Source organism: Prionailurus bengalensis, chromosome C1 (genome assembly GCF_016509475.1).
Source record: "Prionailurus bengalensis isolate Pbe53 chromosome C1, Fcat_Pben_1.1_paternal_pri, whole genome shotgun sequence".
NCBI lineage: Eukaryota > Metazoa > Chordata > Mammalia > Carnivora > Felidae > Prionailurus > Prionailurus bengalensis.
The window spans coordinates 68,932,517-68,954,672 of record NC_057345.1 but is presented as its reverse complement, the minus strand read 5'-3'; the positions used below and the strand labels follow the sequence as shown (position 1 = coordinate 68,954,672).

Below are 22,156 nucleotides of genomic sequence, written 5' to 3'. Positions count from 1 at the left end.
CTCTAATTCTCTAAAAATGTGAGAACATGTCATGCTTCAAAAGACAGCAAAGATTAGGAATATATGGTATTAAGTCTTAGCTCTAAACATTTTCATAATACATTTGTTCTCGCCTTAAGAGAAAGTTTATGGGTATTGGTAAAATGATGTTCATTCTTCTTGGTTTCAGTTCTTCATATCACACACACACAGAAAAAGCTGCACATAGTAAAAACTCAATAAATACATCATTTGCTGAATGAAATAACAAATGACTCTGAATAAACAGAGTCAAGGCATAGAGTACCGTTAGCTCAATGGCTCAATTATGTTTCCTTATTTCCCTATTGCAAACTAACCACCAATTTTAATTTCCAATTTGAGATAAAATGTTTCACCATTCCCATATGTTTTTAAAGGCCACTTCTCAAAATATCAATATAATAAGAGAGATTTAAATGACAGTACTGAGAGTGAAGATTAATTGCTACATAAGCACAAAAATAATTCTTCTAAGAGGTGATGGTTGTATCGATGGTATACGGCCTAAAATACTTTCTCTTAAAGGTCACAAAATGGGTTTTAAAAATTGCATTCACTTACTCAATTACTTATTTAAATACTGTTATATACCAAGATCCCACAAATTTAAAATATAGTGGCACATTCAAATCACAATATAATCTTTCAACTGTGTATGTATTGATTAGGAACAGAACCCTCTCTGCATAGAAGCTGTCAATGGATAGTGAATTCGAGAGAACTGCCACCAAAAGGAACCATCTGTGGGCTGATAGAGGCTTTTCCACTGATGTGTCGACACAATGCCAAAATATGTAGTCAACGCAGTTAAAAAATGAAGCTAAGTACGATGTCTGGCACCAGAGACAAAAAGCATATGTTGAATGCCTACATCTCCCACTTTCTCAATAGGCTGTCTGGCATCAAACAGACCTAGCCTGAATGTGAAGAGTGCATGTACATCAATGAACCTTTCAAAAGTCATTTCCTTTTTACACATAGGCATTGCTGAAATTACGAATAGCTAAATCATAGACACCACACTATATGCATCTAGAAACATTCCAAAACTGAAAATGCAAGTGGATTTTCATTATTATACAAATTAAAAATCATAAAGAATGTCGTGTCAGACAGTCCTGTGGACAAATTAATCTCAACTCTGCATTTATTGTTGATTTGATGCTGCCTAACTCACCTATCTGTGCATAAGTTTCTTCAGGTACAAAATTGAGAAAATAATACAAACCTCATAGAGCCATTCATAGCATTATCCAGGACAATGAAGAGAAAGAATCTAGTACAGTGTTTGATATCTAGTAGGATCCAAAGGGCAGCCATTGTTTTAGGTTTAAATGAAAAGTACAAATTAGAGAAATTAAAAACTAGCTGTTTCTGTACACCTACAATAAACATTTTCCAAACTTTACTCATATTTACTATTTAATGATTAAGGCAAGCTTCATATTATATGCTTATTATAAATCATGAAATATTAAAGCTCTAATAATATGTTTTTAATTCTGTATGTATGCCCCACTTGCACATTTATCTAAGTCTGAGCTTACTATTATTATGTTTTTAATGGTAGAAACTTCATTAAACTGACCACACAAATTACCAACCAAATCCACTTTTCTTTTTATATTTTCTCATCTTAGTGAATTCATGATCCACTGTGACTCCCCACATTCATCACTCACTACATCTGAATACTAGCTGCCATTTCTGCAGGCACTCAGTTCATTCTAACTAAAAATGCTCTGCTTATATGCACTGCTGAGAAGGCAAAGCCAAGCCGACTATGAGATCCTACCAGCAACCAGACACAGCTGATTGAAAAAGACTTGGTTCCTCAACGCAGGGGCAGTCAGTCTGCGATCCCGACAGCAATGCATGATCTGACTTGGTACAAAAGGAATGAGGTCCATGAGTTTCTCTCTGTCTCAGGAATCTGAATTAGGAAACTTGGGCAATTCCAGAATTAAGACAAAGAGCTGAAGCTGTCAAGGCAGAACAAGGCTGGGTGGAGTACGCTAAAGTCATCCTTAGATCAAACTGTGAGGGGGAAGAAACCGTGGGCAATCAATGCAAAGGGAAGAAAGATCAGGAAAAGAGTAGAGAGGGGAAAAAAGCCAGTGAGTATCCTGAGATCTGGGAGCACAGCAAACAGATGCAAAGGGAACCTAGGACACGTAAACAGAGTCCCCCACACCCCTGCTGCTCCAGACATCTTGGATCTGTGCTGAATATGACCAGTTTCCTTGCCTCTTTCAACCTCCACAGGGCAAACCAGGCAGGATGAATCCCCCTGAATCTCTGGGAGAGTCCAGTTTATTTTATGCCCAAACATCCATTAGTGCCACTTCCTTACCACCAATAAACCTGAATAAATCACCATCAGTTCACCTTTTTATCGTATCTCACTGCAATTTTTTCCCAGTCTCTCATTCGTTCTCACCTAGACTGCTGTAAATGTCCTGGTTAAGAAAGAAGGTATAAAGGGCAGGCAACAGGATGATCCCTACTCACAGGTATATTCCATTTGCCACCCACCCCCCCCTCACCGTGTTTGAATTTGTGTTTTGAATTAGTTTCCAATGTTTCACACTGTGGAGATACATTATTCAAAATCAATTTCTGGGGTGCCTGGATGGCTCAGTCAGAATAGCTGCGAATTTTGATAGCAGGGTCACAGGTTCGAGCTCCAGGTTGGGTACAGAGATTGCTTAAAAAAATGAAATCTTAAAAAAAAAATCAATTTCTGACTTCTATTGGGGAAAACATAATCAGATCAACTGACAACATCTTCACATTGACAAAACATAAAAAAATGACAAAATAATCACCTGGAGCTAAGTAACATCTGTCCACTTTAGACAAGCATGCATTTTTCTAGTTTTGTTTTATTTCATTTTTTTAATTTTTTTTTCAACGTTTATTTATTTTTGGGACAGAGAGAGACAGAGCATGAACGGGGGAAGGGCAGAGAGAGAGGGAGACACAGAATCGGAAACAGGCTCCAGGCTCTGAGCCATCAGCCCAGAGCCTGACGCGGGGCTCGAACTCACGGACCGCGAGATGGTGACCTGGCTGAAGTCGGACGCTTAACCGACTGCGCCACCCAGGCGCCCCTTGTTTTATTTCTTTATACTCTGCATGCTTCACTTGTCTATGTTAACTGCCTGGCCCACAGGAACTGGTTCAACATTTTCTTTCTCTGCTTTCAATAGTGAGCCCCATCTAACCCAAATAAATACTTCTAGAATAAAAATCTATAATCACCTTTGAAATTATTCAGTAATTATCCTGATACCAACATGACAGAATCCTAAACTCTTTTATAGGACCTGTCCTATACCACCCTCCCCCCACCTTGCACATGCACTGACCACCCACAGTTCCCTACAGTTTTTAGCGACAATGATCTTACATTCTAGTCCCTCTCCTGGAATGCCTCATTCTTCTTGAGCTGCCCAGTTCGTACTCATTCAAGTATCTCTGCCAGAAAATGTTTCTTAACATACTCAGTTTCAGCTGGGTGTGCTCCCTGTGCACCTCTCTCTAGTTCCCTCATAGATGTTGTAACGTACTATAATTATTGTTCAGTACATTAAAGGCAAAAGCCATGCCTAGCACACAGCACAGTCCTAGCACTTGCCAGGTGTTCAATAATTACTGACAAATAAATGATTTTTTTAAACATCTCATTTCTAAGCGTCAACAGTCTGAAAAGTAGGGATTTTCCCAATTTTATAAAAATAAGAAAATGCAGGCTCAAGTTAAATAATTTGCACAAATTCACATAGCTGGTAAGTAAGAGTCAGAATCTGAACCAATGGACTTCACACCAAAACTTGCTGCCTCTCTCTCTCTCTCTCTTTATATATATATATATATATATATATATATATTATACTCTTTCTCACTCCCATGGGAAACTCTGGTATGAATGTATTTTCACTACAGGATATGTCGATGAAAGGAAACAGAGACCAAGTCAATACAAAAGACAATAATGTCTAATCCTAAATCAAAGCTGACAAGAGAAATCCTGTGAAGTGTTCAGCAGTATCACTGCAATGTGCCCGGCTGTCAAAATGCCACGACAACTTTCACAGTCCTAGGCAAACTAGAGGAAACTTCACAAAATCTTCATACTTAGAGTATTTAGCACTTCATGATTTTACCATAATGAGAAATGATTAGAAAAGAAGAAAATAAAAAAGCCATCTCCAATGCAAAATTTATTAAGAAAATTCAATGCCCACCGGATAGGCAAAAGACAGATAACAAACTCTTTAAGAAGAATGTTTATGACTGCCAAGAAAACACAATTAACAGAACTAATTAAAGGATAATTTTGTGATTCAAATTGTTAAATTTCAAAAAAAGTAACACTATTATAAATGCTTCAAGCACACATTAATTTGAGCAGTACTTAAACAACTTGTGATATAAATTCATAAAGCATAAAAATTCTAAATTTTGGTTTTAAACATCATAGTACTATACTGCACAAGAATTTTCTGAAAAAAAGAGAGAAAAACCCACAATGACATCATGTAGCAGTAAACTAAGATCAAAAAGCCTAAAGAAACAAAAAACTCATCTTTGATATTCCTTGTTTAATATTACATTTGCCCTCATTGTTTATAATCTTTGAAAACCTCACTGTGTATCCACACAGGTTGCAGATCATAAAATTTTTTTAAAAGACTCAAAGTAAAGCCTAATTAAATGTTCTAGCGTTCTTAAAAACACTAACCCCCACATTTTTGCTCTCACAGTATCTCAGGGCCAACAAAATACTGACAACTATTGTTTTCAGTACATTAGAGAATAAAACCCTTGAAAGCAATAATCCTTTTTACACAGATGGATATAGATGTTTTCAGTGTTCTGTACGGCATCTTCTTGCCACATAAGCACCTGCAGTCTTGCATTGTCCTGCTCGGCATTCCTGAAAACACCTGGGCAAGCTGTTTACTAAAAAAACTAGACATTGGAAAAGATGAGGGATAATTAGCAAATAGAACTATTCCTGGCACTCTCTCGACATTAGCGCAGAACGGAGCTCCAAGCCGGCACCTGGTGAAGGGAACTGCTAGATGTGATAATTCCAATTTACACATTCAGCACAACATTCTGTCTGCCTGTCAATTTGAAACAGTTTCCTATTCAGTGATAACAGATACCCCAAAAGAATGCAGTGTCGAAATGCTGACATGAATTTTTTATGCACCAACTAGACCTTCTCTCCTCTGGACCAGCTGGATCTGCCTTCTTCACTCTTGGAATGGACTGACAGTTGGGTACTTTTTTCAAGTAGTACACCAAATTTATAGAGTAAATTTTAAGTATCAGAGCCTCATGCAGAATAAATACCAATAAAATGTCCTTAAGCATAGGTAAGAAAAATAGTTTAATGAAGTTGTGAAAAATTCACTGTGTATCTTAATTTATATTGTGCAGTACTCCTCAGCTGCCAAAAATATGAAATATGTATTTCCACCAAATACAAAATTTACTAATTTTTTTTTCTAAATTGACATAAAGAGAACAAAAGCAAGCAAGAAAAAGAGACAGACACACAGAGACAGCATGGTATATCGAATATTCATTTGCAAATGCTAAATAAAAAATACAGAGAAATCTGAACCTAACTCCATGCAGGTTTATTTTCAGATATTTTCATATGATGATAATTTGAAAAACTACTATATAAAGATAATTAAGCCAAATGCTATATCCAGGAAATTATGAATTTTAGACTATTTTCTTATCCCTTCATATTTAAGTGACAAATACATGAACTACACTTACAAAGTTAGCTATTTTTCCCCACATGTATATCAGATTATATTCCAAAATATCTCTCCCCATCATAAACTATACCCTCTCCTTCCAGGTAGCCACCCGGAGGATTATTCATTTGTTCTAATAACGCAGCCACAGCTCAAGCATTTCTGGAATTCTATTCTTATATTTGCCGTATGAAATGGCAACGCATTCTTTTCAATTATTTTCTGTGACGCCAAACATTCATTTTAAGAATGAGCTGACTGAGACTTGTTAAAATAAATATAAATCATTCAGAAATTAAGTTGATAAAATAATGCTTCAATCTGAGAAGCACCATTATTGTTATAAAACAAGAGGTGGTAATAAGCTATTAGATGTGAGGCTCAGAAACTAGCACTTCAGAAACCTCAAATCAATGCTGAGCGTGTCAATGAAAATTTAAGTTTCCTGAGCAAACCTTTTAATTAGAGAGTACTTAATAGAAGTCCAGAACGTATTATTTTTAACTCACCATTCTAAGTGAAATGCTTTCTTCTTTAAAAGTAATGAATATAAAAAATATTTTCTCCAGTTGCACTGTGCATTTACCTCAACTTCTACTAATAGACAATTTGTCATTTTTCTACATGAGAGAGACAGGAATAGGGGATAGACACAGACAGCATGTTAAATCAGACATCCATTTGCAAACGCTATTTAAATAAAGAGACAATAAGACATTTTGGTAATGTACAACACTATAGCTAACACTGTTGTATGATATATAGGGAAGTTGCTAAGAGTAAATTCTGAGAGCTCTCATTGCAAGAAAAAAATTTTTTTTCTTTTTTCTTTTTACTGCATCTATATGAAAAGACGGGTGTTAGTTGAACCTACTGTGATAATCATTTCACAGTATATGTAAATCAAACCACCAAGCTGTATACCTAAAACTTGTAAGTAATATACATCAATTATTTTTCAATAAAACAGAAAAATTAAAGAAATTTGAATGCCAGTATACATATGCACACATATACGTCCACATAAACATATACATACACACATACATAAATATACATGTACATATAAACATATACACATATATAATTAAAAGGCATTTTATGAAGCCTCCCCCAGGAGAGCCATCAACTGTAATATTATAAGCCATAAACTCTTTAATAATAATTAACATATTAACCAAAAAAGTAATCATTTTCAAGTGTGATGTGTAAGTCTATGTAAAATGTCATAATTAAACACCATTATCTATTATAATAATAAAATTCCCTTCTTCTTATAGCTACACTAAAATTAAATAATTTTCTAGTTACTAAAAGAAGAAATTCATGAGCCAAGATCATAAGATTTCCTAAATTACTATAGAGATAGTCATTACTCATCATTTTAAGCTGATGCCTTCATAATTACTTATCCTCCAAAGCATTTTCTCAAACTATAGAAAGCAAATGGCAGTATCGGCTAGGTTCATCATTGGATTTCAAGAAAGAAGCTCTATTAGGGAACAGAAAACAACAATTAGCTAACTCAGATGTAGGTTATTACCATCCAGATCATTTAAAGAACTATCAAAATCACAGAAGAACTAAGGCTGCAGTCAGCAACTAGGGTTTGCTACCATTAAATTTGAAAGTATACTTAAACTCAGCTGTTAATCCCAAAGACTCCATTCCTGCATGCTACATTCTATGCATACACCTATACTGTATTTGTTTTCGATATTCACAAACTCATCACACTGTTTTTTGGGTGACAGTTAGTGAAACTGCTGTACCGTGAATATATATTTAAAACACTGCTTTGGTGCTAACACACATTAAATGCATTCCTCAACTAGTTCAAATATTTTTCTAAGCACCATAGCACTATGAAAAAATATAGAAATAAGCAAAACACTTTCCCTGACCTCAAAGAATTTACTAAAACATATAAAAGAGGTATAGGAAATGACTCCCTGCCCCCCGCAAAAAAAACCCTAAGTGAAAAAAGAAAACTAAAATACCTATGAATTTCTCTAGCCACTTGTGGCTACTTAAATTTAAAACAATTAATATAAAATAAAATAAAAATGTATGTGTTCAGTCTCATTAGCCATAGTTCAAGTGCTCAATAACCACCTGTGGCTGGTAACTGACCCTCCTGGACTGTGCTGCTATATAAATTCAAAGGATTCCTGTTTATATGAGAAAAAAACATCCTAAAGGTACGAACTTTTGAAATGTATCCTAAAGAACAAATAGGCACTGAACAGGTGGAAGCATGGATTTCTTGGCATTGTTCTTAAGAAACACTTGTTAACATAGCTTGGCTGGAGCAGTAAGAGCACTCTGAAGTCAAAGTTCAGGTCCTTGAATTTTATATGTTACGCCTTTCAGACTGAGTTTTACTCAGTGACAAACTGACATGATTAAAGGAAATAATGCATATATAAGTATGTAAAGACAATGACTAATATACAATACATGTTCAAAAACTGAAAGAAGGGGTAAAAAAGGGGTAGGAGAGAGGAAGACGACAAAGAGGGCCACAAAGTTGTTAACAAGAGAGAACAGAGCTGCTGGCTTTTAACTTCATTAACTGTATTAGACTAATATTAAACAGCTATAAGACTCTAGGGAAATGTTATGGTTAAGCCTCAAAGTGGTCTATTGATGCCAGCAAGTGCTTTTTTTTTTTTTTTTTTTTTGAGAGAGAGCGAGAGCGGGTAGGGGGGAGAGAGAAAGAGATCCTTAAGTAGGCTCTACGCTCAGCACGGAGCCTGATGTGGGACTCAATCGGAGAACTGTGAGATTGTGACTCGCAGTCGATTCTCTTGCAAGAATCAAGAGTCGGACAATTAACTGACTTAGCCACCCAAGTGTCCCAGCAAGTGCTTTTTTTATACTTCTCTCCAGCACATAGATTAGTAAGGAACCAAAGTAGCATCCATCACAAACAATCATAACTTAAGTTTACGCTGGTAAAGGTGTTCAAAATTACGGTGGGCTCTGATAGCGGGGAGAAAGACTCTGACAGCGGGGAGAAAGGAACTGTGAGTTAAATACTGAGTTGTCTATTCACTGTAGCACAGTGTCAACCATATTGCATGTCCTGGTGCTTACTGGTATATCACATTTCAAATCAATAATTGAGTATCTGATCTGTGTTCAATTGAAATGCATTCCAAAACACAGAAGAGCTAGCCATTCAAATTATTTATTTATATTTCTCTTCTAAAGCTATGTATTTGAAGATGTCAAAAATCATACATAAAGAATTATAAAACAAACAGACATTGCTTATGAAGGTTTGTTTCTACTGTGTCAAATTTATCTTTCATGTTTTACTAACACACATGATCTTAAGACATATTTATATATTTATCAGCATTACAATGAAGTAAATCTTCCCAAAGACCAAAATATTGTTTAAAATTAAACTCAGTTCAATCTTTTTTTTCTTCGGTTTTTAGCAAAACTACTAGAAAAATTTGTTTGGACCTTGTCGGAAGGGTTTCAATTTTACATCATTAGGTTTTAACTTGACTAATCAGTTGAACAAAAGTACTTTATGTAAAATGATTCTTTTAGTTGCCTTAGCTACAAATCCCTGCAGGATACTATAATTGAAATCTACTCACGTAAGTTAGGAATAATTAGGGCCCCAAATTAAGCCAAACACAAAGTTAATTCAAATAGTCAGCTGCTGTCATTTAAATGGTTACGGAGTTTTATTGTTGCTTAACATTTCTGAATGCTTTTAAATGTACTTTGTTCTTCCAGTCTATATTTAGTATTTTAGTACAAATAGAAATGGGATCAAGAAGCAAAGATTCACCAGCCTGTAGACTAGAGTAACACCTATATCCAATCTTTGTCACTAAAGGTTTTCCACACAATTTTCGCTATCAGTCAATTAACAGCACAGTTGAAAGAATGGAGTGACAGCTCTCAAAGACAAGCTTTCTGGTAAATAAAGAGGGATCACAGAATGTACCCTGAGTGCCATTAATGCAGGAAAAGTAAGAGCTTTTGAAAGCTAACAAGGATAGTCTCTATTTGCCTAAACTCTGAAACAAAGCAATGGATTAAATAAGCTTCCTGTTATAAGCAAACAAAAGAGAAAAGATAATGTCTAAACCCCATACCTGCAGGAGGAATTCTGAAGGCATCCTTTCAACTCTTTTAATGGTGACTGCTAATCAGTGTGAACTGATAAACTAAATATAGTAAAAGTTAAAATTATTCTTGTAATATTTCAGTTTTTCAGTGTTGTGGCAGTAAATCATTCTTAGCAAACAGTTTGTACTTCCCAAGAGAAACTGTGATTTTTAAAAAAATAGAGGCCTGTAGGTGTGTAACTTCTGAAGATCACCGGAAAGTTGCAGAGTTAGCATGACTTAATACTGTTTTTAATCTGCAATGGTAATGTAAAAAAAGCTGAAATACATTATTTTTTTCAATCAGCACCATTTAAGTTAAACGATGTTAAGCAATATATTTTAAAGTATATCTTAAATATTGTTGAGTGACAGCCTCATGAGGCAGGAAAATACACCAATGATCTGAAGCTATATATCAAGTTCTACAGAAAGAAAAATGGACTGGCAGGAAGTAGACCTTGGCAAAGGGATGATCTCTGCAGACTTTCTTAGTTTCTCCAGCTGTAAACTGAAAAACTTCTATAACTACTAACCTCCAGTTGTGCTTCTAAGTCTATAGTTCTTCAATTCTACCAAAAACTAAAAACAAAAATACTCTGACCTCTAAGATACCTACAGAAAACTCTTTGTTTAAAATTTGCTATTTACTTACTTTCTATCCAGCTTTAAAATGCTGAAGAATCTAATAAATTTCATGTAGAAATAAATGTGATTTGTGATCTGTATTATCATAAATCTAAAATAAATCACATCAGTAATCTATCTTTATCTCTGACAGGAAAAGTAAAAGCAGATTATGTCCACTACTAAAAATAAATAAAATCTTTGATTATGCATAATGCTACAAAGTAGAAAAATCATTAAATAACCTTAAGCAGATAAAACATCTTTAAGCTGTTTTTGATAACCAGTGTACATTCCAGTACTGTCGTCCTCTACTCTCTCAGGAGGCTAACACATCAGGGTATTAATGGTAAAGTGAAAATTACAACTCTTAGTTTTTCTAAATATGTGGACTTTGAAAAATTAGGAAAATATAAACTTTTTCTAAATGGGTTAAGAAAATATACAACTTGGCCTTACATGATTTTATAATATTACTTTAAGTAGTAAAGTAATATTGTAGTAAAATGCTATTAAAAATAATGTTTCCATATAACACAGAATGAAAGTAGGACAGATCAGTGGGGAACAGAAGGAAATATTAGGGAGAAAGGGTCAGGCTGCACTGTTGCTCAGGGATTTTTCAAAACAAATCATCAGATAAAAGGTCAATCGAAAGCATATAAAATTGGATTAGAAGCATAACCAAATATAAAAATGTTCAGTAAAGTTTCAAGATAGCTCAGTTCCTTTTTTAAATAAAATAAGTTATAAAACTGAAATTGATGTTTTTCTGTATTTCAACTGTGCTGTTAAGGTTAGAAACAAACCCTTTTGCACGGGTAGAAAATCACAGTCATGAAAAATCTGATTTTCTAGACTAAACATTTTAATAACCAAAACTCCTTGATTCAGATGTCCTCTCACAGGCCAGCAACCTCAGCATCACCTGGGAGTTTATTAGAAATGCGGACTCTTGAGGCCTATCCCAGATTACTGAGTCAGAATCTACATTTTAACAAGATCTCCAAGTGATTTACCTGTGCATTAAATTTCGAGGGGGCACTGCTCTACATAAACAAGATTAAAAACATCCAGCACGACTGCCTTAAATTTCTTCTTTTCCTGTACACATCTCTTCCTGACTCATCCTCTACCTGATCATACTGCACACTCTCCTTTCCTAGATAAGCATTCCTGTCCTTGTACTGGATCCCATTTCTGCCTGGAAACAAACTCAGACATCCAACATATCTACTTAAAACAACAAAAAAAGAAAATCATAAAAGTGCTTTCCTTAAACAATTCTCTTAAAATCCAAGATTGCTCTCTCCCCACTACCACCAGCAACAACCCCAGCCATCCTTTTTATTGTGTCTGACTAAGTTATGAAGCCCTGACTCTTTCTTATAAACTTATTATATTGCCTCTAATCAAAAGCTAAATATTAGATGTATCTACCACCTGGTTTAGATTTTAATACTACAAAGAAAAAAAAGAAGAATCAGGAAGGGGAGAGAGAACTAATGATTAATACACACACACACACCACACACGCGCGCGCACATACACACACACACACACACACACACACACACACACACACACACAGATAGCTACAAAACAGTAGTAAGAAGCATTCTATAAATACCCAGCAAAATAAATGAGAATTTTACTCAATCTCTTTTAGATTAAACCTATACGCAAAACAAAACTCTGCTACCCTTGAATCCCTCTATTTTTTCCAGAAAACTTCTTGTGTTTCTTGACACTCTACAATTCCTAAAATTCAAACTTTATTTTTACTATGGGTATTTTAATTGCTGCTGTCATGTTTTTTTACTCATCTCTCACAAAATTGTTATCCCTTAAAAATATAATTTATTAAATAGACTAGGTGCAAAAAAAAATAAGCAGATAAGAGAACTATTACTGGAATCAGAATAATGACACTTAATCATAGTTCAATCTGTGTAGAAATAAGTTGTGTTCATTTCTTTTTCTTTTTGAACTTAGTGTCCATTATGCTTTTATATGGGTATGTCCTAATTTTATCTACTTTGTTAGTTAAATTGATTCACACCAAATGACTTAATATTAGTTCACTTAAATTAATTGAGAACTCTCAACTAATAACAAAGTCAACTCCTAATGGATTAAAAATTTAAATAAAAATTTAAGTAAAAACACGGAGTTACAGAGAAATGCCAAGTGAATAAATACTTAACCAATATCAAGAAATGGACTTTTAAGCATAAAAATAATGGAAGATCTCACAAAAGAAAATAAATATGCATCAAAAAGTAAGAAAAGAAGAAAAAGAAAAGCAAATGAAGTAAAATATTGATAACTGTTAAATTTGTGATTATTTTATAAATATCTATTTAAATTTTTCATTAAAAATTAACCAGAACGAAATGAATTATAAGGCAAGCAATTGTTTTTTATAATAAAAATGACAAAGGGATATTATCATAGAGTTTGAAGAATAAGAAAAACTGCACCAACATACAAAAAATTTCACATCATCCAAAACCAGTTTTGAAGATGTCCACATGCCTGATGTAATAATCAAAATTCTAAAATTCTAGTCTCAGGAAATAACCAAATATGAAAGAAAAGATTTAGATATTTACTATACTTATACTTGAAACAAATTAAGTTCAAATAGCCAATAAGTAGAGACAGGGGATTAAGTCATTTTTGACATATAAATAATAAATTACCATGCTGGTCTTAGAATCCATTATCTAAACATATAATGACATGGTAATACAGGTTATGATAATATAAATGAAAAACCAGAATAGAAAAGCATATGGACGTGAAGAACCTAATTTTGTTTCATAGATCATAATTTTGTTTTATCCATATCAAGAGTGTTGGGAAATAAAACAAAAAAGAAGTGTGCTGTGGTAATATCACGGTCCTAGAATTATGAGCAATTTTAAATGCTTATTCAACTTCCTAATTTTTTTATCTCTTCTCATGAGAACATATTACATTCAAAATCAGAAGGCGGGGGGAAGGGGGAAGTACTTTTAAGAAAAGAAAAGCCCTCCAAGCAAGAATAATGGCAGACATAAAAGTCAAACTCAGTAGAGTCCCAGGCTGATAAGAAGGGATTATAAATGTTGTTTTTGCTTCCTGAAGCTCTGATATGGAATTCCCTTCTCAGTCTTACATTTTAGCCAAGAGATCCCAGGGCCGGGGCTAGGTATTCTCCTGGAATCACTTCTGTCAAGTTGACAAAAGGAGTTCAAGAACAGGGTTGAAAGATGTCATGAGATATTCACTAATCCACATTGATGTCTAATACATGTAGACCGCACGGCTGTCATATGTCATTCTCTGTCATGCAGGAGGTGAAAAGAAAATAAAGAGTACCACAGGGTACCAAGCATATGTTTCAGTAAAACATTCCCTTAGTAATGTGGCAGATAAATCGGTTCTTGGAGACATACCAGTTCTACATTAATACTCAGAAGTGCTCAATCATTTGTATCATCGTATTCTCTAATACCACAAACTAAATATACAGCATATAAAAAAGCGAAAAGGTATATTAATTCAAAAAATGAAGCAAAAGATTCATCAAAACTGAAATTACTCAGTAAGAAGTAATTAACACAATTATTGTTTGGCGAAATTAAGATGCTTTCCCTGTTTCCTGTGATTTTCATTAAGCTACTTTTAATGACACTGTTGATTCTTTCAAAACTATAACAACAACTGTGACAAATGCCTACTATGGATATAAAATCAATATTTCAAATATTTACTCTAGTATAGACAAGTTCATAACCTCTTTTAGCAAAGTATTATTTCATAACGACAGATTTATTTACTTAGTATTGGATACAGTCTTTTCTGTCAGAAAACAGAGGCTTGTAAAAATTAAACAGCCAAGCAATACAATGTTATTGAGGTCTATCGGGTGGCTATTGTGTGAGACATACTGATTTATAACACTTTTCTACCAGCAACAGAACTAGGAGTGCATCAACATAGACTGTGAATCAACAAACCTTTTCTGACACTGAAGAAGCAAAAGAGAATGAAATAGGGTAGAGAGTGGGAAGAAAAGTAGGAAAAAAGTCTCAACAACCAAGCACTGGAATTTAACCTTTAATATATGAAATATGGCATATGTTGACACTGAATATTGATACATACGATGACAAAAGTATATTCTAAACTAACTTTACTAAAGATACCAGTTCCTCTTATTAATTTTAGTCTTATTTTTTCAATTTTGAGTCATATCCTGAACAAATATACCTTGTTCTTGAATCCTGGTAGTAACACTATAAGGCATTTGGTTTTTAGAAAATAAGAGGCAGTATTATATAATTTGTAAATGGCATTAATATTTATATTTTAAAAACAGAATTACATCACTACCTATGCAGAAGAAAGCTGCTGCAGTCAGATTACCTTACACTCATATAATACAATAAAGTATCTTAAGAGCAATATAGTTAGGTACTTTTTCAAGGAGTAAAATCACATTGACCTGCACTAAACATATAAATAAAAAATCATTATTAAAAAACAATGCATTGTTTTAAACCACTGTTAATTTACATAACTTGTGAATTTAAAAACTAAGGTTACATTTGAAATGCAGACAACACAGATATGCTGCACAATTCCTATTAATTTAATGGGAGTTCTCACTCCCATTAAGTTTAATAGGAGTCATACGGCCAAATCTCCACATACCTGGCTGAAAATTTACCTCCTAGCTTTCAACTAATCAAAAATATCCTGAAGTGAACAAAAGTAGTCAATTTTGCTAGACTGGGAAATCCAAAGTGCCTACAGTAAGTTAATTCAGCATTTTCATAGCAATGGCCATGTAGTTATTCCCAACAAGAAAAAGAACAAGGTTATCACAATGAGAAGAGATAAACTGAAGCAAGGGTTTAGGAGCTCTGAAAATGTAACATTTACTCTTAACAGAAAATATGTTCTGTTTTTTACAATCTGGAGCCAATTTTTCCATTTTTTTTCCTTCTCAATATACTGGAGAGAGAGAGAGAGAGAGAGAGAGAGAGAGAGAGAGAGAGAGAGAATCCCTTTTTAGAGCCTAAAATTATGCCCAAGGAGCTTGATCACACAAATAAAAAGCCATATGAGAAGATTAAATAGTAACTCCCAGTAATCAACTGGTTACTACTTCTGAATCACAGTGAATTCATAATTTCTTTTCAAAAACTTTTTAAAAAGTGACTTCATATCCACACCCATGCACCCCTACACCTCACCTCAACCACCCACACAAAGACAATATGACAATGGTTAAGTGATACTAAGCAACATCAGCATCGTCCCTGAAAGTTGTCAGAAATGCAATGTTTGGGCCCCACTTCAGACCTTCTAGGTGATTCTGATGTTCCTAAGAACCACTATTATACTTTATTCCACACCATACTGTTCTCCATTGATTTTTTTCTCCACCACCACGCTCACCACTGTCTTGACATAGCTTATTCAATTCATACTGAGTCAGCTCAAGCATCCTCACTTACAGCTAGAAGCCCTTCCTGGTATATATCCACTCATCCACCTACCCTTCATCCCAATGCTTCTGTGAATATCATCATCATGGCACTTACCACCCTGTTATTACAACAGTTTATTATCCTCTCTCTATTAAGACTATGACTCCCTGTAAAGATTTCCGTTATTTAAGTAATGGATATAAAATGAGTACCTATTATAAACCAGGCATTGTTCTAGGCACTTGGGCACATTGATGAAATAAACAAACAAAAATGATTATTGCCCTTGTGATGCTGACCCAGTGTGTGTATGAATACACATTTTATACATTTTTCATATATGTGTATGTAAATAAAAGAATGAATGAATAAAGGCCTGAATTATTTTCATCTTTCTTAAGTTTAACCTTGGGATAAAATCAATTATTCCTTCCAAATTATGGAACAGTCCGAAGGAAATACATACATGCCCAAAATAGTTTTTATTTCATATTTTACCCCTGGATCTACTTTTTTCTGCCACTCAACTAAGCAAAAAGACCCTACAGCCAAACATCATTTTTAGTAAGGTATCACTAATACAAAAGTCATTGTAAAATATGCTTAGAGAATTAAAAGTACAATTAAAATTGGTAAGACGCTATTTCTACAGCAGTATTCTTAAATTTTCTCGATACATGTCAATGAATAGGTAAAGTTATATCTTGCATATCTAGCATTTTCCCAGGCATAACTTTCTTGAAATATGGATAAACAACAATGAAATTTAAACTAATTAACTAAAATTTTGACTAATGAAATCTAATTAAATACTCACTGCATAAACAATTCACCCTGAAATCCATTTTACTGACTTTGCTGAAGAACTGCCATTATTTGTAACTTGTCACTTGAGCAAGCCTTCACATGTCTGACTTAGGCTTGCCAGGGCTCCATTATATAGCATAATTTAATTCTCTAGGACACAAAAATTCAATTTACTTTCCTACTTACTGATACATGATTCCACAGTGGTTACTCTGCTTATAAAATTGGCCAAAAGAATCAAAGCACATCAGTTTCTCAACAAAACTGGTTTTTGAAGGGTTTGAGATTAGTTCTCTAAGAATAAAATCAATTCTAAGAAAAACCTACAGAATATTTTCAAAGTCTGATCTTTTATAATCATTTTTTATTTGGAAATTCTAAACAATTTTCAAAAATACACCGGGGAGAGGAGTCTCTAAGAATAAATAAAGCGTTATTCTTATTTCGCAAAAACAAGTAAATTTAATGGGTGAGCCTTGATTCTTAAACACTAGTTGACAGAAGACAGAGATAAAGGGAGATAAGCTAATTCTATCAATTAAACCTTTATATAATTAGGCTTTACCGTGGTAAAACTTAAAAAACAAAAATGTTTAGTGGTTTGCTTGCTCTTTAATATGTACAAAAAACATGACATATTTATAATGTTCGTCTGAATATAAAACAAATGAGTCCTTGCAAATGTGGAAATTTACCTCTCATACATATAGATGTAAAATAAATCCAAAATTGTTTGGCCTTTAAAATAATATACTAAGGTGAAACACTGTTGTAAAGAGGAGGAAAAATAGAAGCCCTGAAAAGGCAGGCATATATAATACACAGGCTTGTTTTTGTTTTAATCTTATTTAGGTACTATTGCCTAAAATCCAGGTCTGGTTTATATTGAAAAGCCAGAAGACAAGCAAAAGCAGGCTAAATACTGGAATGGCAATCATGGGTCCTCCGGCAAGCATTTTCCTGCCTACTGCAGACCTCCACTGGACAGCTGCACTCAGGTTACTTCCCCTCCTAGGCCCCCGTAGGTACTTGAGGTTTCCAGCCCTGCACAATACCATGAGCTCCTGAAGAGCCTGAACTGTGCCTCCTGCACTGCAGAATCTTAAGCACCTGGCTCAATTTAGTCACTCAATGAATGAGAAAGAAAGGAAGAAACCATCTAGGAAACTCTATCTGAGTTTTATCTGTACGAATCCGGAAACTAATACAAAAAGCGCTCATCTCTGTAAGATTTGAAAAGGGCTCTGAAGAAACTTAATGGCTGAATGGTTAAATTTATAACTCCTTTCCTGCATTCTCATACCTAACTTTGATTGGGTTTCTCTATAGGTGTTCACAGAACATTATCTGCTTTCTGGCAATAAAGGACTATCATGTCATGTAAAACTTTTCTAAGACAAAACCATGTGATGCTGGATCAGTACTCTAACAGTGTGCATTAACTGCGTGTACTGTCACAGCTAGCAGTGTGGGCTCCTCCTAAGTTCTTTTTACCCGTAGGAGGGAACTGCTTCAAAAGCAACACCCCCTGGCCTGATGCGCCAAAAATGAAATTTCTCTTAACAGCAGATATGAATCTTGACCTGATAGGTGACACTAGAAATAAAACTGCAGTATCTCATGAAAAAGTCTCTCTTTGCTAGCCCCCCTGCTGAGTTAAGCTACTGTGCCAGCAAAGTGGTCTCTATCTTGATTGGAAAAATTTTCATTATGTGGACTAATGAGCCATTGGTCCACACCTGGAATCTTTTTTAAATGTATAAAAACATTCAAACATAACAGCAGGAATTCAGTTAGTGCACCCCCCCACCCCGGAAAAAAAAAAAACGATGTAAAATTATGGACAATATACACAAGATTTTCATAACAATCCAAGCCAGAGATTCACATTATTAAACTCAGTTTCTGCTTGTTGCTTGTCATTACGGTACTATTCACTCAGACATACTACGTTTTACTGTTAGATTTGATGTATCCTTCAAAAAAAAAAAAAAAAAGATTTGATGTATCTTTCAATTCTGATGCACAGAGCAGTATCTCCTAAAAACAGAATCTTAACCCTGTTGTAACTTCTGAGTGTGACTTAAATCCAAGTGAACATTATCTACTTTCTGAATATAGAATTTATTTTAAAATATTTCTAAATTTGTTATTTATTTGAATTGTATTATTATGTCAACAGACTGAAAGTAGGGGACTGGGAGGGCAAGAAGAAAATGATGAGACATAATTTTGGAACAAGTAATTCAAATAAAATTCTTTCAGCAAAATTAAATGTTAACACTTTGAAGCTCATCACAAAGATGTTGGAAAAATAAGCTTCTACTAGTTGACACCATGCCTCTTTTTCTCCACCCATCGTTTTGTTGGTAGGTATGAAGGTATCCCTTAAAAGTGCATATAAACCAATTTTAAAATTTTAAAATATTTTCTTCAATGATATTTAATTGGGACAAATAAAACCTATGCATGTCTCAGGGATTTTGTACTCTTCACAGATTTTACAAGATTAATCTATTTTCACGCTGAATACATAACTACCACTACTAAATAGCTATAAAATTAACATATCTTAGCTCTATATTAACTTCTGACCTGCGCTGTAAAAAGCACCTAAAAGGGTGTTATTTTCACATGAAAATAGTATGTAAGACTAAAGAAATAATGGATACCAGGAAACCCATATAGTAATTAATAAATGATGGTTCTGATTAATTAAGCCTCAAAAATATATTTACTTCTTTAAAAATCAGGTCCATCTTCAAAAAGATATAAATAAAATTCAAAATGAAGCACTACAAAAAATGCATATTCCAGAAGATATGAAAAAAAATTAAGACTTTTAGACCTAAACTATAACTCTACTCAAGAAGCAAACAAAACATGAAGTGAAAAAGTTGACACAAAATACTTTCAATTTTACTGGCATAAATTTAGTCAGTGTAAAGTATATACCAAAGCAAAGCTTTCATTTTCTCAGGATTATTTACAATAATATTATACAAATGTAAGTGAAATATAAATTCAGACTACTAGCACTAGTTCTTCTGTACTACAACTGTGTGTAATGAAAATAATTCAACTAACAAAAAAAAGGAATTTGACTTTCGGGAAATCTTTTTAACAGCTACTTTTTAAAATAATAAAACTTCTATGTAAAATAATAGCCACTTCTATGTAGAGAAGATTGCATAGTTTAAATTAAGTTCGCCCAGATTTAAAAAATAAAATTTAAATTGCATCTTACCTTCTGTATTCGGTAAGAAGCTGATTATAATGACAAACCACAGACTTCGCATTCTGCAACCAGAAGACACCATTATTGATCCCTTTAAATATTTTCTTTGTATTCCTTAATGAATCTAGTTATAAATGCCCAGCTTCATCGAACCCAGCAGTCTGCATCATTGATCGTCATATCTGAAAAACAAACAAATCCATCATTTACTCTTATGGTCCTGCTACGTCACAAAAAATAAATGCAAAAATAATAACAGCCAGCAACTCTCTGTCTCTCCCTCCCGTCTCCTCCTAATTATAAAAAGATAAATGGTATATATTTTGATTCTATATCCAATATGGGAGCTGCTCCTACATACCGGATATCTGAGCTTTACATAAAGAAAATGATCAAAGCTCAAAAAATCATTTATAGATAACCATGACCTATGAATTCATAGAATAGTTATGTAAATCCCTAATGACCGTTTTTCTCCGAAAAGCTTAGGAAGTCCTTCTAGAAAAATATACCTGTCTCCTTTGCCACATATCAGTCTTTTTATCAAATTACTAGCTTTAGCATATAAGCCTCTAATAAAATGTTATCAATACATAAATGTTTTTGTGTTTACTGATGATAACAGCAGTATTATCTACTATTTTATCCTGTTATATTGCGGGTCAGATTAAAGATATAATTAAGCAGGTTATTTTTCTATATAAGCATGTACAATTTTTAACACATGGGTGTACATTAATTTATATAATAATGGCATTCCAGAACCACATTCTTAAACACCACGTATCAAATTGCTATAGCTATTCACACGGGGACTAGTTTAATAAACAGTCTCTTAACTATTTCATTTTAACGTTTTAGATTTTCATATGTATTTTTTATAGCACAATATATCTTACTAAGATTAAACCTATATCCTTGACTAGGTTGGTCCATCCACTGAACCCAAATAAAAACCTCAAGACCATGATGATTTTATCTCCAAGGTTGTCGCACATTTTTTTTTTAAATGGGAGAGAGGTAGGGGCGCCTGGGTGGCTCAGTCGGTTGAGCGGCCGACTTCGGCTCAGGTCATGATCTCACGGTCTGTGAGTTCAAGCCCCGCATCGGGCGGTGTGCTGACAGCTCGGAGCCTGAAGCCTGTTTCAGATTCTGTGTCTCCCTCTCTCTGACCCTCCCCCGTTCATGCTCTGTCTCTCTCTGTCTCAAAAATAAATAAACGTTAAAAAAATTAAAAAAAAATGGGAGAGAGGTAAATAATATAAAACCTGGAACCAAGTCTAATTCTGACTGGCCTTTAGAATCCAGTTCTTCAACTGGAAAGAATACAAAAACTTAAGGTGCATGACTTAATCAGTATTTCTCAGTTCCTAGGATCACATGAGACCAGGTTATTTGCTAATAGGTTCTACTGAAGTATTTCGCTTCTTTCTAGGGTAGCAAGAGGAATCAGAGTAAATACTAGCCTGACAATACACATAGAATGCAGACAGTTCTCAAATACATCCAGTCTCCTGGTCTTGCCCTGAGGGTGGAAAAATTACAAAATGTATTCTTTTAAAGAGATATCTTAACAGTTTCTTCATATTAACTTCCTGTAACTTTCTTCTAAGTAATACTCATACAAATTTTCTCAATCTACCCTTAATCTGCTGCAGATAAAGAGTTTTTAAGAGTGGAGTAGCATAGTAAGGGGAGTATCCCTTATTCTGAAGTTGTATCTATAAAAAAAATAAGTCTTACGTAATTTAGATGCTGACACTAAAGCATAAAGAAAATTTAGAAAACAAGTTTTCCTAGATAACAATGGAGTTCTCTTTCACATTATCTAAGCTACTCTGCATTTGCTACACATTTTACATATCATATGTGGTTCTATTAGCAGTTTACTATATTTGACTATCAGTTCACTATATTCTATTATCAGTTCACTATGATATAACTTCAATGCAAAAGCAGTCATATTCTAAATAGTTGGGAATACTTATCACACTACAAAGTCACTACCCTTGCGTTACCAATAACCACAACAAAAAGAATGTAAAAAATTAATCT

The 22,156-nt window shown here is 34.0% G+C and overlaps 1 protein-coding gene across 43 annotated transcripts in view; it reads right to left on the bottom strand.

Moving 5' to 3' along the window:
- The window catches only part of ADGRL2 (adhesion G protein-coupled receptor L2), a 624,038-nt gene that overhangs the window by 133,738 nt on the left and 468,144 nt on the right, over nucleotides 1-22,156 (bottom strand). For all 43 annotated transcript variants that reach the window (XM_043575408.1, XM_043575393.1, XM_043575396.1 and 40 more), the window contains one exon: nucleotides 20,111-20,283. In XM_043575408.1, the coding sequence (XP_043431343.1) occupies nucleotides 20,111-20,183 (73 nt within the window). In that variant the 5' untranslated portion in view covers nucleotides 20,184-20,283. The remainder of the gene's footprint in view (nucleotides 1-20,110; nucleotides 20,284-22,156) is intronic.